Source organism: Orycteropus afer, unplaced genomic scaffold (genome assembly GCF_000298275.1).
Source record: "Orycteropus afer afer isolate SDZICR_OR568_19922 unplaced genomic scaffold, OryAfe1.0 scaffold00033, whole genome shotgun sequence".
Lineage (NCBI taxonomy): Eukaryota > Metazoa > Chordata > Mammalia > Tubulidentata > Orycteropodidae > Orycteropus > Orycteropus afer.
The window spans coordinates 5466685-5482714 of record NW_006921620.1 but is presented as its reverse complement, the minus strand read 5'-3'; the positions used below and the strand labels follow the sequence as shown (position 1 = coordinate 5482714).

The window sequence follows — 16030 nt, the reverse complement described above, 5'->3', positions numbered from 1 at the left end:
TTCATGGGTGTGTGGATCTACCAAAAGCAACTGTGTGTGAGGCTGGACTGAGATTTTTAAAAGGGTTTTCATGAAAATATAGCTAGAGAGTCCCTTCCTTCTGCAGAGAGGTACTCTGAACCCCTTTCTGGGTCCCCTAAACTACAAAGTGGCCTCTCAGCAGAGGAAATTCATATAGCAAATGCTTCTCACATGTTTTTGTGCTTTCTGCCTGGTCAGTGGCCACCCATTGAGGTTGGTTGGGGAGCTTCTGCTTCAGGCTTCTTTCTGCACTCCACCTATTCAATTTACTTGTTTTCTGCACAGAGAACAAAAGGAAATGACCATCTCTAGTCTTGAGATGGGGAAGGGTGGTAGTCAGTGTCAAGCTTTTCTGGCATTGGGGATCATGGGACCTTCCCCTGACTAGCCTCCTAGCCTGACCAAGGAAACTGATGACCTTTGTGAACTCTTCAAATGGGATTTTCCCTATGCATCTCATGTTAGCATCTTTGTTCTGCCAAGCAGTATGTGATCTGAAGAAAGAGATAGGGAGACAGGGAAAGAGGGAGGAAGGAGAACATGAGGTACTTTAATCCTTGGGTTTGTCCTGCTGGGTAGCATTTCTTTGTCTTCCTCATTGCACTACAACTCAACTGTATCCCATTGAACAGTTAAGAGGGAGCCTGGTGGGTATTGGGCAGGGGTCCCCAAGGCCTGAGAAACATTTCCAGAATTATTTTCCAATAGGAAGACTATGTTAACCCCACCCTTAGGTAAGCTTACACTCAGAAACAACATGAATCTTCTTTTGGCTCTTCCCCTTCTTTGTGGGCTTTTGGGTGCTGTTGTGTTGGGTGAAAGACCATCTGCTCATCTCCCAGGCCCCTTGTGCCCCACTGCAGAGCCTGCTGTCTCCTGTGGCATTTGGGTTTGGCACTGAGTACCTGGTTCGCTTTGAAGAGCAAGGCCTAGGGCTGCAATGGAGCAACATTGGCAATAGTCCCATGGAAGGTGATGGGTTCAGTTTCCTGCTGTCCATGAAGATGATGCTCTTTGATGCTGCTCTGTATGGCTTGTTTGCCTGGTACCTTGATCAGGTGTTTCCAGGTAAGTATCCCTCTCAATAGAGTAAAGGTAATTGGGTTCTTTGGATCCCTAAACCCATTGCCATCAAGTTGATTCTGACTCATAGCTACCCTAGCCTTCCCCCATTTCATCTACTTTAAATGTCATCATTTCTAAGCTCTTTGAATTTATGCTCTTAGAATCAGCATTTGAAACTTAAATCTAGATGTCAAAAATCCATCAGCAAATCCAATTGGCTCTACTTTAGAAATATATCCGGAGTCTGGTCCCACTTCCACCACTACCTGCTCAGTCCAAGACTTCATTTTCCACCCTTATCTCACACCAGTCCATTTTCCACATTGTATTCAGAGAGATCCTTTTAAGAATCTAGTTCAGAATGTGTTAGCGCCTATTCAAATCCCTCCAGTGGCTTTTCATCTCATTCAGAGTAAAATCCAAGGTCTGACCTATGATCTACTACAATTTCTGGCCTCCATTTTCCTCATCTCATGCTCTTCTCCCCTATGTTTCCCTGCTGCAGCCACCCCAAGCTCCTTACTGTACTTCAACACACTGTATTTCTTCCTCAGACTCTTTGCATCTTCTATCCTTACTGCCAGAAACATGGTCCCTCACTAACCCCTCTCCCTGCCTCCCACAATTTGTAGACTCGATTCCTGTTCAAATGTCACCTACCACAGGGTTTTTTCCTGACTGAAAATATCTAAATATCTATCCCTATATAAATAGTCTTCCTTCAGTTCTCCTGTCCCCTTGCCTATTTTGTTTTTTAAACACTCTTTACCACCTGAGATGATATACCTTTATGTTTGTTTATTGATGGTCTACACTCAAGAGAATATGGGTAACATCAGCACAGATACCTGGTTGTTTGATTCATTGTCATTGGCACATTGCCTAGATGAATGCCTGATATTTGGTGGACACTGAGAAAATATTAGTAATAACCAAGAAAACCCTATGGGGGCAATTCTATTCTAAGAGGTGGGGTTTCATAAGTCAGGGTTGATTCGAGGGTAGCTAACAACAACCACAACAACATGTTGCAGCATGGAAAATCAACTCCTAACCTGGGTGTTTGTACAGTTTTGTATCTGCTTTGCATAAAATTGAATTTCCCTTCAAATTAGCATTTCCTGGTAGTTCAGAGTGTCTCCTCTTTTTGAAAGATCTCCTAGTCAACCAAAAGTCACCTTGCATTATGTCAATGGTGGGCTGGTCTCCATCCTATGACCAGAACAGGCAGGGGAGAGAGAGACTTGGCCTTGTCCCTGAGGAGGATGAACTCAAGGCTCTCAGACCATCTCAACAACCAGGAAGTAGGAGAAAGAATGCTACATGGAAAATCAGAAGGTCTGGGTGGAGAGCCTAGCTATGCAACTTTGAGCAGCACACTTGATCTTGCTTAGCGTGTGTTTCTGCTGTCTCATGGGCCCATTGGGAAGAGATAATATAAATGAGAATTATTATTTGGGTTAAAATGTCAACGTGTGCCTAACTCAAGCAATTTATTTTAGCCAAAAGCTTTCACTTTGTTCAACAACTATTTACTGAGCAGCACTACATGTTGGGGAGTCAACAGAGGCAGGTTCTGGGAATGGAGGGGTGAACAAGACTGATGTAGGTCTGCTCTTGAGGGACCGGCAATCTAGCAGTGGAGAAAGCCATGAAACACGTGATGACTATTAAATAGTATTCTCACAAAATCAATATTTTGCAGGGAATAAAACTTGCTGAGAGAACTGAACTATAAATTTGGAGTTTTGACACTGAAATCCAAATGAAGCCAGTAGAATGGGGTGGTTAAGAAAAGTATTAGAACTGAATACCTGAGTGCAAATTCCTGTACCTCTATTTAATTAGCCATGACCTTGAGCAGATCATTCAACTTCTATGTTGCTTCAGCTTCCTCATCTGTAAAACAGTACTACCTATTTGCTAGAGTTGTTTTGAGAATTAAATTATTTAACTCCTGAAAAGTGTTTATAGCACAGACAGAGCATCCAACAAATATTAGTGATCATCATTATTATTATTATCTGGTAAGTGTTGGAAAAGGATAAAGTTAATTGTTCAATGAGATATTTTTTTGGTGAAAAAAAAAAGGTCAACTAAGATCATTAATCTCAGTGTTGCTAATTCTAGCCAAGAACATAGACTGTATAAAAACACTGAGAGAGCAGACTCTGTGGTAGCCATGTTACGGTTAATGAACTTGAAATATTTATAGTTATAATTTGATGTTCACATACATATAAATTCAAACTCTTATAAAACTATGATAAAGTGAGATAAGAAGACTATTTAGACTTTTTATCTGGATCTCTATTTTTAGGGGATTATGGAACCCCACTTCCCTGGTATTTTATTCTGCAAGAGTCCTACTGGATGGGAGGTGAAGGTGAGTTATTTAAAAACAAAATCTTCATGTTTGAAACTAGCTCCTTTGGCCCTTTGTGGGCTATGTGTGGATTGTAGAAGTAGACTTTATGTCATGGGTATGATTCCTGGGGAGTCAGCCACCACCTGAGAGCTCTGCCACCATGGCAAGGCATCACAGCTTTTGGGAGCCCATCTTTCTTGTTTCCTGAGAGACCCTGGGCTAGAGCAAGTGGCTGAGCACTGATAAACCCTGGGTCCTATATGTCTTCCTGGTGGATTAAATTACCTTATTGAATGAAGGACAAATCACTGCCTGGTGCAAATGACTTTTGCAATTTCCCAGATTAAGGCAAAGAGAATTATGAAGAAATTGTTGCACTCATCTTCTGATGCCTGCTTTTTTTTTTTTTTTTTAAATTCCTCTCCACTTTTTCAAAATATAAATTAATCAATTATTCCAAGGTGATGGCCCATCCAGAGGTCAAGATGGGGCTATTGATCTTCAAGGCAAATATTCCCAGGCTGTCCTGGGGTTGATTTTTCTTGTGGTCCAGGGAGGAGGACTGAAAGATTGGCCTGGAATAATATTAGATACAATTTACCCATCTGTCAATAAAAAAAACCAAAAATCAAATTCCCTACCGTCGGGTTGATTCCGATCTATAGCAACCCCTCCTTGGGTTTCCGAGGAGGTATCTCTACAGAAGTAGATTGGCCAGTCTTCCTTCCATCTGTCAATGGAAGCTTCCATATTATTATGGTGCTGAACAAGTTCCAGCAGAGCTTCCTGACCAGGAAGAAAGGACTGGCAATCTACTTCCAAAAATCAGCCAATAATAACCCTATGTATTGCAAAGCTTTGATATACTATTGATCATGGGAAGGACACAAGGCTGGACAGCATTTTGTTCCATTGAGCACAGGATCATCAGGAGTTGGGGGCCAACCTGATAACTACTAACAACAACAATGAACCTTTCCTATTGGGCAAGACAGGAAGCCCAGGGAGAGTTCTAGAAACAGGGAAAACTATAGACTCCTTTGTGAGGTATGAGGATGCAAAGAAATTTCAGAAGTATGAATCTAGGGACTCACCTGGAGCTAGGAGGTTTTGGGAGCAAAGAAAATTCTTTCCAATCTGTTATTTTCCTCACCTCTCTGCTCTTTACTTTGTAGTACTGGGCCTGGGCCAGGATTTATCCTTCAGGCACCAAGATAGATGTTTGTTTGTCTAGGGAATTAAACTAGATCATTTAAAAGGCCTTTTTTTTTTTTTAATGGCTCAAACAAATAGCACTTCAACAACTCAGTATTTCAGTATTTTTCCATTATGTTGGTCTGTCAGTCTCATATATATATATATATATATATATATAGATAGATAGATATAGATATAGATATATATATATCTGCTTTTAAATTTCTACTGTCATAAAGTTACAATCCCATCACTGGTGGGAATTTTCCACCTAGCAGTGTGTTCCTGCAATGTTTCTAATGTCAATGAATGTTAGGACTTGTGGCATTTTCTTTCTCTGCATTCCCAGTAGATATTCTCCCTCACACACACACACACACACACACACACACACACAATCTTAAGACAAATGTCCTTTTACAAAAGGTGAATCACGTATATTTTTGCTGATAGAAGCCAAATATTTTTCATTAATTTCACGGGCTAGACTGTAATGGATTCCTAAATTTCTAAAATTAGAAAAGAGCTGAGTTTCTCACCCAGCCCCCTCTTTTCACAAATGAAGAAATAAAAGACAAGAGATACGCCAAGGTGACTTGGGGCACAGTCTGGAAATGGGACATGGATTTCCTGGCAAAGGACTCATTCCAGTGACTAAAACTATTTAGAAGGCGATTTCCCCTGCTATTTTATTACACGTTAGTACAGTGTGTTAGCTATTAAAGTGATCAAAGGAATGTGGGTAATAAGTTTAAAAATCCTTTCAGAGTAGAAATAGAAGTACCGGCTGAGGAGCGTCCCTGACCACCAGGTCTCATTGCTTGCTGCTCCATGTATACTCTAAGTCTTCCAAGGGAGGAGTGGACAGAGAGAGATACTACTTGGCTACTGCATTAAAAAAAAAAAAAAAAACTTGCCTTGCTCACATGAGGCCAGCGACTTTAGGTGCCTGGAAATAGCACTTTCCTCCTGCCTTGCTTTCCTGTTTGGTTGACTCACTCTTCTGCTTCTCTTCCCCTTCCAAAATGTCCTGATGTCCTTTTAAACCTAATGCCAAGTTTACAAAACGTGCCTTTCCCTCTCCCTTTCTCCTCTTTCTCTGTCTCTGTCTCTGTCTCTCTCTGTGTTTACACCTCTCAATTTGTCCAGGCCTGTACCTCACCAAAAGGAGCTCTGGTGGAGTAGTGGATAAGGCATTGGCTGCTAACCAGAAAGTCAGCAGTTCAAACCCACCAGCCGCTCCACAGAAGGAAGATGGGGCATCTACTTCCATGAAGATTTACAACCTCAGAAACCCAAAGAGGATCAGTATGAGTCGTAATCAACTTGATGGCAGTGAGTTTGGTTCTGGTTTTGTACCTCACCAAACTAGTTGCCCTTGAGTCTATTCTGACTTTTGGCAATCCCATTTGTGTCAGAGTAGAACTTTGCTCTGTAGGATTATTTGTTTTATTTTGTTTTTTATTATGGTGAAAATGTACAAACCAAAACATCCACCAACACAGTAACTTCCACATTTACAACTCAATGACAGGGATTACCTTTTCCACATTATGCCACAATTAAGCCTAACCTCATTCAAAACCACAAGTAACATGAACTCAGTGTCACCCAAACAAAAACTCCCTCTTCACCTCTCCTTCCCACCCCCAATAACCATTAATAATCTTTGATTTCTAAACATTTGCTTGTTTAATATAAGTGAGATCATACAGTGTTTGTCCTATTGTGACTGACTTATTTTGTTCAGCATAATGTTTTCAGAGTTCAATCATGTTGTTGCATACAATTATCTTCATGGCTGTATAATATTCCATTGCATGTGTATAGCACATTTTGTTTATCTATTCATCTGTTGATGAACATTTTGATTGTTTCCACATTTTGGGTATTGTGAAAACTGCTGCAATGAACATTGGTATACAGATTACTGTTTGTGCTCCTGCTTCCACTTCTTCTGGGTGTATACCTAGGATTGGGATTGCTGGGTCATATCATAGTTCTATGTTCAACTTTTTGAAGAACTGCCAAACTGTTTTCCACAGTGGCTGCACCATTTTACATTCCCACCAGCAGTGGATGAGGGTTCCAGTTTTTCTACAAGCTCACCAACGTTTGTTTTTTTGTTATTTTGATCATTGCTATTCTAATGGAGATTAGGTGATATTTCAGAAGGTTTTTGATTTGCATCTCCCTAATTAATGAAGGAGCCCTAGTGGCACAATGGTTAAGCTCTCAGCTGCTAACTGAAAGGTCGGCAGTTTGAACACAACAGCTGATCCACAGAAGAAAGATGTGACAGTCTGTTTCTATAAAGATTTACAGCCTTAGAAACTCTACCGGGCAGTTCTACTCTGTCCTATAGGGTCACTATGAGGCAGAATCAACTTGATGGCAGTGGGTTTGGGGTATTTTTGGAATGGTTGATGATGTTGAGCATCATTTCATGTGCTTATTGACCATTTAGGGGCTCTGGTGGCATAGTGCCGAAGGCATTTGACTGCTAACCAGAAGTCTGGCAGTTCAAACTCACCAGCCACTCCTCAGAAGGAAGATTGGGCAATCTACTTCTGTAGTGATACCACATTGGAAACCCAAGGAGGGGTCACTGTGAGTCGGATCCAACTCAACAGCAGTGACTTAATTAGTTAGTTATTAACTATTTGGATATCTTCTTTGGTGAAGTGTCTGTTCAAGTCCTTTGCCTTTTTTTTTTGATTGGGTTGTTTGTCTTTTTATTGTTACACTGTTGAAGTTGTATATATATATATATTTGGAGATTAGGCCTTATCTAGTATATGGTTCCAAAAATTTTCTCCCAATCTGTAGGTTGTCATTTTATATAGGTTCTATATAGGGTTTCTCATGAGTATGTACAATTAAGGGTTCTGGAATTCCAATTCTTCTCAGTGTTATCCATAATTTGTTATGATCCACACAATCAAATGCTTTTGCATAGTCAATAGACCAGGAGGCTGTCATTCAAACAGAACAAGGGGATACTGCATGGTTTAAAACCAGGAAGGGAGTGCATCAGGGTTGTATCCTTTCACCATACTTATTCAATCTGTATGCTGAGCAAATAATCCAAGAAGCTGGACTATATGAAGAAGAATGTGGCATCAGGATTGGAGGAAGACTCATTAACAACCTGTGATATGCAGACAACACAACTTTGCTTGCTTAAAGTGAGAATGACTTGAAGCATTTACTGGTGAAGACTGATGACTATAGTCTGCAATATGGATTACACCTCAGTATAAAGAAAACAGGAGCTCTGGTAGCATAGTGGCTAAGTCACTTGCCTGCTAACCAGACGGCTGGCTGTTCAAACCCACCAGCCACTCCTCGGAAGGAAGGTTGGGCAATCCTACTTCCGTAGTGATACTGCCTCGAAAACCCAAGGAGGGGTCGCTATGAGTTGGGGCTGACTCGACGGCACATAACAACAACAACAACAACAACAACAATAAAGAAAACAAAAATCTCCACAACTGGACCAATAAGCAGCATCACAATAAATGAAGAAAAGTTTGAAGTTGTCAAAGATTTCATGTTACTTGATTCTATAATCAACACCAATGGAAGCAGCAGTGAAGACATCAGATGACATATCACATTGGGCAAATCTGCTGCAAAAGACCTCTTTCAAATGATGAAGAGCAAAGATGTCTCCTTGAAGACTAAGGTGCACCTAACCCAAGCCATGGTATTTTCAATCACCTCATATGCATGTGAAAGCCAGACAACAAACAAGGAAGACTGAAGAAGAGTTGATGCTTTTGAGTTGTGGTGTTGGGGAAGACTACTAAAAGTACTGTGATCTGCTAAAAGAACTAACAAATCTGTCCTGGAAGAAGTGCAGCCGGAATGCTGTTTGAAAGCAAGAATGGCCAGACTTCATCTCACTTACTTTGGTCATGTTTTCAGAAAGGACCATTCTCTGGAGAAGGATGTCATGCTTGGTAAAGTGGAGGGTCAAGGAAAAAGGGAAAGGCCCTCAAGGAGATGGATTGACACAGAGGCTGCCACGATCGGCTCAGGTATAGCAAGGATTGTGAGGCTGGCACAGAACCAGGCAGTGTTTCGTTCTGCTATGCATAGGATTGCTATGAGTCGCAGACTACTCAATGGCACCTAACAACAACACATAGGGTTTCTATACAGGGTTCTACATGTGGTTTACATAGGGTTCATAGGGTTTACAGTGACTGGTATTTTGGAAGTTAATTGCTAGGCTTTTCTTCCCAGGTGTCTCTTGGTAGAGTCAAACCTCCAACTTTTTGGTTAGCAGCCAAAAGGGTGGAGGTTTGAGCCCACCCAGAAGTGCCTTGGAAGAAGGCAGATCTACTTTCCAAACCTCAGCCATTCTTGGCTTTCACTGCCTTGAGCCTCAGATGGGCAGAGAGAGTGATCATCATGCCTCAGTTTCATTTTCTGTACATGAGGAATAGACTATCTCCTAAGGTGTTGTAAGCACTTTTTGAGATGAAAAATCAGGGCAGACAATTGAAAGATGTGTATAGTTTAGAACAGTGCTCGAGGTGTAGTAAGCACTACATTAAGTTAATTCCTATCATCATGGTCACGATTATTATCAACATCATTGTATCTCCCCTAGCGCCAAGCGTAATGCTTTATTTACACCTCGAGATGCCTCCTCAGTGTTTGTTAAATTGGATAAACCTGCTTGTTTAACTGGCAAAATGAAAACCCAAAAAACTCAGCCATTGGGAACCCTATGGTGTGCATTTCTACTCTGACACGTACACAGGGTTGCCGTGAGTCAGAATTGACTCCATAGCAACTAATTTTTCTGGGACCTCAACCAGTCTCAACTCTGATATTAAAAATCAGGTCAAGATACTAATAAGGTGGATTTCTCAGGTAAACCATTCCTCAAGCTGTAATTTAAACTGAGTGCCCCTCGTATTACCTGGAATGCACTTTTAGTCAGGGTTTACTATGACTTTGATATGTTCTAGATTGTGATGAAAATTACTAATCTGTCCTAAGAAAATAACCCAATTCAAATCCAATCCTGATTTTCTCATTTTTTAAAAATCATTTCTAACATTGTGGGTTCCTTCTGGTGTGGTAACAGGATGAGGAGAAACTCCAAGCCTTCCTATTATGAAAGTTGCTGGGACTTGGGAAGGATTGCACCATCCAATTAGCGGGAGGCACCACCAGCTGGGTTCAGTGCTTCTCAGACCCACGGCAGGTCTGAGACTGGTGGGCCTGCATGGGGTCTGGTCTTCAGGATACTGACTTGGACTTCTGAGGAAACAGGGCTTTCCCGTTATCTTAAGAAACTCGTTTGCTCTCCCTACTTCTCTCCTCCTTTCCTGTCTTTACTGATTCTCAGCTCTGACTGGGGAGTAACACTGGCTTTTGTTTGGTACAGGGTGCTCAACCAGAGAAGAAAGGGTCCTGGAAAGGACCGAGCCACTAACAGAAGAAATGGAGGATCCAGAGCACCCAGAAGGAATAAATGGTAAAAGCCCCAGACAAAAGAACATAGAGCAGAGACAAGTAGAAGGCTCTAAACACTGCTAAGAGTCTTGCAGACAAAGACACCTCATGACTAGGGTGAACTGAAACCCAGAAAACTGACTCTCTGTTGATGAGTGTTAAACCTGGTACCCTTCAAGGGTCCAGCTGCATGTGTGTGGAATGAGTGGTCCAGCCCAGACATGAACACATATTTCCTGGAGAAAGCAAATCCCAAGTATGTAGTGTGTCTATGCCCTTGTTAGGGAAATCCCAAGTGAGTTGCACAAATGTGCTGACTTCCGAGGATTTAGAGAGAACAATAACTTGGGTCACTGGGCCTTAAAGCGGATGTGAGCTATAAGGAAAGACAAAAATAAATGCAATGCCTTGCTTGTGTGCACAAGGCGAATGAGAGCTCCGGGAGAACTGACCACACTTCACTCAGATTGACAAATCTGGAAGCCCATTCACTCAAACCATCAAAAGCCTTTCCTGGTAGTGGAAGTTACCTAATAATTCCTGAACTGATGGACTAGGTTGACAAATGTTATTTCTCCAGCCTTTGCTATTCTTATCTTCTCTCTGGAACCAGTATGGTACTTTTCCCAAGGGTTTCCATTCCCTAAGTGTGTGACATTTCTCTCTGGATGCTAAAATGCTTTCGCTACCATCATCCTTGTTTTAGAGGGCAGCATGGTCCCTGGACTTTGCCTGAGTGGATTAAGTCCTTCATGTTCTATCCCTACCTCAGATCTGCTTCCTACCACTGAGGCCAATGACCCACAGAACTCACAGAGCTGGTTTGCAGCCACTAGTGCCTCTGGGAAGACCCTGCTCCCAGAGTGAAACTCCAAGGCCAAAATTAGGGGTTTGGGGTCTAGTCTCACCTCAGTCACCGGTGAGGCCAGGAGGAACAGAAGGAGCAATGGGATACTTTTTGCAGGGGAGTAAGTGCTCAGAATGACGATACTGAGAAGGTAAATCAATAATGTTGTGTGGGTTGAACTGAGCAGGGAGAGACTGGAGGTCAGAGAGAAGGGAAAATCATGGTAATGAGAATCTACACTGGAGGAAGGTGTGTGGGAATAGAGGGACTCCGAAGGACAATGATGTCAAAGAATGGCCTGCCTGCCCAGTTAATTAGAGACACTGGAATTCTGAGAAGCAAAAAATCATCTTTAGCCAAAGTGACTAGCAGAATGGTAGCAGAATGGCTGCAGGAATGAACATGAGAAAGACTGGAGGAAAATGAGGAGCTTGATTTGCTGCCAGAAATGTATGAGATGCCGCACACACTATTGGAAATGAGGGGCTGGTGCTGACCTTAAGGCTAATTTTGAAAAGGCAGAGTGTATCCTGTGATGAGCATGGACACTGGAACAAGACAGCCCAGGATCAAGTCCCAGCTGTCACTCATGAGCTATGTGACCTTGATAGGACACTTGATGTCTCTGTGTAAAGTTCCTCATCTATAGATATGACACGATAATCTCCACTCTATGTATGTTGTTGTTGTTGTTGTTATGTGCCATCGAGTCGGCCCCGACTCATAGCGACCCCTCCTTGGGTTTCCAAGGCAGTATCACTACGGAAGTAGGATCGCCCAACCTTCCTTCCGAGGAGTGGCTGGTGGGTTTGAACCACCAGCCATCTGGTTAGCAGGCAAGTATCTTAGCCACTATGCTACCAGAGCTCCTCCACTCTATGTATAGGACCATTGTAAGGATGAAGTGAGGTATCCATGTACAATACTTGAAACAGTGCCTTGCACATAGTCAATGATCAAGAAACATTTGTTAGTATTATTGTCATTATTCTATAGATATGGTAGGTGCCTAACAAAAGTCACAGCTGAACCATGGGATCAAGTGAAATTATAGGCAAAAGACAATAGTCTGAAGAAAGAAACTTGGAGAGCAAATACATTAAGACATTATATTTACATCATGTTCATTTCTTTCTCTCCAAGATTCCTTCTTTGAACGTGAGCTTCCAGGGTTGATTCCTGGGGTATGTGTGAAGAATCTGGTAAAGATTTTTGAGCCCTGGGGCAAGCCAGCCGTGGACCGTCTTAACATTACCTTCTATGAGAATCAGATCACCGCGTTCCTTGGTCACAATGGAGCAGGGAAAACCACCACCTTGTGAGTCTTCAGTCAAAGCTGAATTGCCATTCTATTTTGCCTTTTCTTGGCTTTATTCTTTCCTTATTAACTACAGTCTACCCTTTCTCAACGAATTTTAGTGGTAAAAATGTACTCTATATCTGTGGTCCCCAAAATATGTAAAATGTACTGCAATTCAAAGTTGGCTCCCATGTATTGTTTTATTTGATCTTCTCCAGAAGCCTGAGAGGAAGGCAGAGTAAATTCATTGACCCCTTTGTGTGCCCTAGGAAGCAGAAACTCAATGAGTTGAAGTGACTTTCTGAATGTCATTTGAGTTCTAGTGGTTCAGCAGGGCTAGAACCAGGTCCTCCCACCACAGGCTTCTTCTCTTCCACAATTGCTTGTCTCTGACATCCAGGAGCCCTCTCCACCTCCACCCCCTCCAGCATTACTATCATCAAGGTAGTGATAAAGCCAGTGTCATCTCAATAACATGCTCTGCATTGATAGTTGCCATTGAGTCAGTCCAACTCATGGCAACCCCATGTGTGCACAGTAGGAACTCCATAAGATTGCAAGGCCTTTCAGAAGATTATCAGGCCTATCTCCAAGGCACCTCTGTATAGATTTGAACCTCCAGCCTAGTAGTCCAGCTCTTAATCATTTGCATCACCTGGGGGCTACTTATTTTCACAGAACGTTCCTTTGCCTACTGTTTACTAGTCAGGGTTCTACATCAGAATGGGACCTTTGATGAGAGTTGGTAGTGTTGTTGTTGTTGTCATGTGCCATCGCATCGACCCGACTCATAGCTACCCCTCCTTGGGTTCCGAGGCAGTATCACTATGGAAGTAGATTGTCCAACCTTCCTTCCGAGGAGTGGCTGGTAGGTTTGAACCACCAGCCTTCTGGTTAGTAGTCAAATGCCTTTGGCACTATGCTACCAGAGCTCCTAGAGTTGGTAGTAGTTCCTGAGAAAGAAAAGAAAAAGATGTTATCTCTAGAGGGATCTGTAGGGTAACAACCTAGCAACTAAAAGCCCACTTTAGGGAAGAGGAGGGTTCTTTGTGGACCTGTCAGCCCAAGACTCCCAAACCTCCTCTAAGGAGCCTGGGTGCCCTCTGTTGAGGAGAAGATGCTAGCTAAATTTTCCCAAGGACCCGCAGAGGCTGACCTCTCAGAGGCAGTGAGCCTGTGTGATACGTAGTCATCATGTCCCTTGGCTTTTTGCAAAGCCCCAGGAAGGAACAGCAAAGAATACACCCAGTATTGGAATGTACTCTGAGGGTGGTTCAGTGTGAATGGAATGTGGGGCTGGTGCCATCATATTTGGTTTTGTTTCCCTCTAGTGTTGATCAACAGAGATTTCAGCTTCTAAGTCTAAATTCAGATAGCCTGAGATTTTATCTGAACTCAGGACAAAGCTGGGCATGGCTGCACTAGCTCTGCCTGATTTCTGTGAACTAATATGGTCAGAGAGCCCCAAGTTTCATCCAGGATCCCAGGACTTCTCCAAAGCAAACAGATTTTGATCCACCACTGAAACACAACTTCCTCAGGAGGTTGAAACACAATGTTTAATAATAATAGCAATAATGTATTTTAGCTTTACTTTATGCTGTTCTAAGCACTTTAATTTATTTAATCTTCACAACAACCCCATGAGATGTGGGTCATTACACCTACTCTTCATTTATCTACTATCTCATTATCTGACATTTCACATTTAAACACACATCTGGCAGTAATTAACTCTGAGTTGCAAGGTGAGAGTAATGTTGGCCTTACTGGTTAAACCTAGGCCATGATTCTCAGTGGTTTAGCAATTATGTAATGATGTGATCACTCTCCATTTTATGATATAATGTGGTCACCCTCCATTTTTGCATAATGCCTCTTTCACTAACAACCTGGTCTTTGGAACACAGCCATGTTGATAAGTGAAGAGGGGGTGTATTTCCCATTTTACAAAATATTTAGTAGTTACTATTGGCCTTTTTATCTTTTGGATCCAAAGATGATACTCTTGGTGGTAATTTCTATGCCTGGCTTCAGTAAATTAATCAACAAATAAACATTGGACGGAGGGGTTAGTGGTTCAGTGGTAGAATCCTTCCCTCCAAGTAAGAAACAAGGATTCCATCCCAGCCAATGTACCTTATGTGTAGCCACCACCCATCTGTCAGTAGAGGCTTGTGTTGCTATGGTGCTCAGTGGTGTTTCCAGACTACAATGGACTATGAAGAAAACACTGGAGATATACTTCCAAAATGCATTCAATGAAACCTCATAGATCACAATGGTCCTCAACCAATATTGGAGATGGTGCAGAACCAGGTAGCACTTCATTCCATTGTGCATGGGATCACTATGGGTTGAGTTCCAAGCCTTTGGGTCTGCATGTACACCTTACATGATAAGCCATGTATGTGGAATTGTCCCTACGGCTGATGACTGTTTTGGCTCAGTTCAGAGCCATGAATGGACATCACTGTGAGAGTTCTCATTGACCCCGGTGAGGGGCTGCTCTCCCAAGGCGTGCTCCTAAAGACTATCTCTTCTGCCCACTGACCCCCATGTTTGGCAGGTCCATCCTGACTGGTCTGTTGCCACCGACGTCAGGGACTGTGCTCATTGGGGGAAAGGACATTGAAACCAGCCTGAATTCAATCCGGCAGAGCCTTGGCATGTGTCCACAGCACAACATCTTGTTCCACCAGTAAGTAAAACTGGAAATGAGACCCTTCCCATCCCCCCTCCTTACCCTTGCCCCCCAGCACACACACTCTCTTGAGCTCAACTTAAGGATCCCAGTTCTGCAAGCAGATGGAAGCATTTTTGTCTTCTCCAGTGTTCAAGGTCCTTTTGTCCCTGTTTGCAGTGAGAAATGTCCCTCAGAGAAGGGAACTGTGTCTCTGGTGCTTGGAACTGAGGTCTCCCTCAGAAGAATGATGCTGCCTTCTCTCTGACAGAGCGGCTGGTGCCTGGGCCCTTTTCCCAGCCCTGAAATACTTCTCAGGAACCAAAGGGAGGAGAACCAATGTCCCTTTTTCTTTTTTAAGCCATGACACTAAAGACTGACTTATCAGAGTGCTTTTCAGTTACTTTTTTTTCCCCAACTAAAATATCTTTCATTTCCTATCTAAAAAACTATACACTGTCATTATTGAAAGAGAGAAAGGAAAAGAAGGAAAGAAAGGAGGAAGGAAGGAAGGAAGGAAAACCAAAAAGAAGAAAATAAAAGTCATCTTTTACTTCACTGTCCAGAGATAAACCATTGCTAACACTTTGGTATGCAATTGACATGATTTCTTAGAGCTTTCTCTTAATGCATATATAGATGTACATTTATACTTTAAATGGAGTCCCACTTGAAATGAGTGTCAAAAATGGTTAACATTTAGCTGCTAACCAAAATAGTGGTGATTCAAGTCCACCTAGATGCTCCTGGATGATCTACTTCCAAAAAAATCGGCCAATGAAAACCCTATGGAGCAAAGTTCCACTCTCATGTACATAGGGTCGCTGTGAGTTGGCACCAACTCAATGTCAATGGTTTTACAGGTTTATTCTCTTCTATAAAGTTGCACAAGAAAATAAAACTATATATGTAATTTTGAAATCTACCATATTTAAATGATTTTTTAACCTAAAATTTCACAAACATCTTTTCATGTTGTTAATTATTCTTTTATAAAAATATTTTTTACTGTTTATATCCTGTTGTTGTTGTTGTTGTTATGTGCCATCGAGTCGGCCCCAACTCATAGCGACC

At 42.1% G+C, this 16030-nt stretch overlaps 1 protein-coding gene across 1 annotated transcript in view; it reads left to right on the top strand.

The window, feature by feature from the left end:
- Nucleotides 1-16030, top strand: part of ABCA4 (ATP binding cassette subfamily A member 4) — a 222437-nt gene that overhangs the window by 108200 nt on the left and 98207 nt on the right. Inside the window, exons 17-21 of the mRNA XM_007936124.1 lie at nucleotides 885-1089; nucleotides 3407-3472; nucleotides 10059-10148; nucleotides 12117-12291; nucleotides 14843-14974. Of these exons, the coding sequence (XP_007934315.1) occupies nucleotides 885-1089; nucleotides 3407-3472; nucleotides 10059-10148; nucleotides 12117-12291; nucleotides 14843-14974 (668 nt within the window). The remainder of the gene's footprint in view (nucleotides 1-884; nucleotides 1090-3406; nucleotides 3473-10058; nucleotides 10149-12116; nucleotides 12292-14842; nucleotides 14975-16030) is intronic.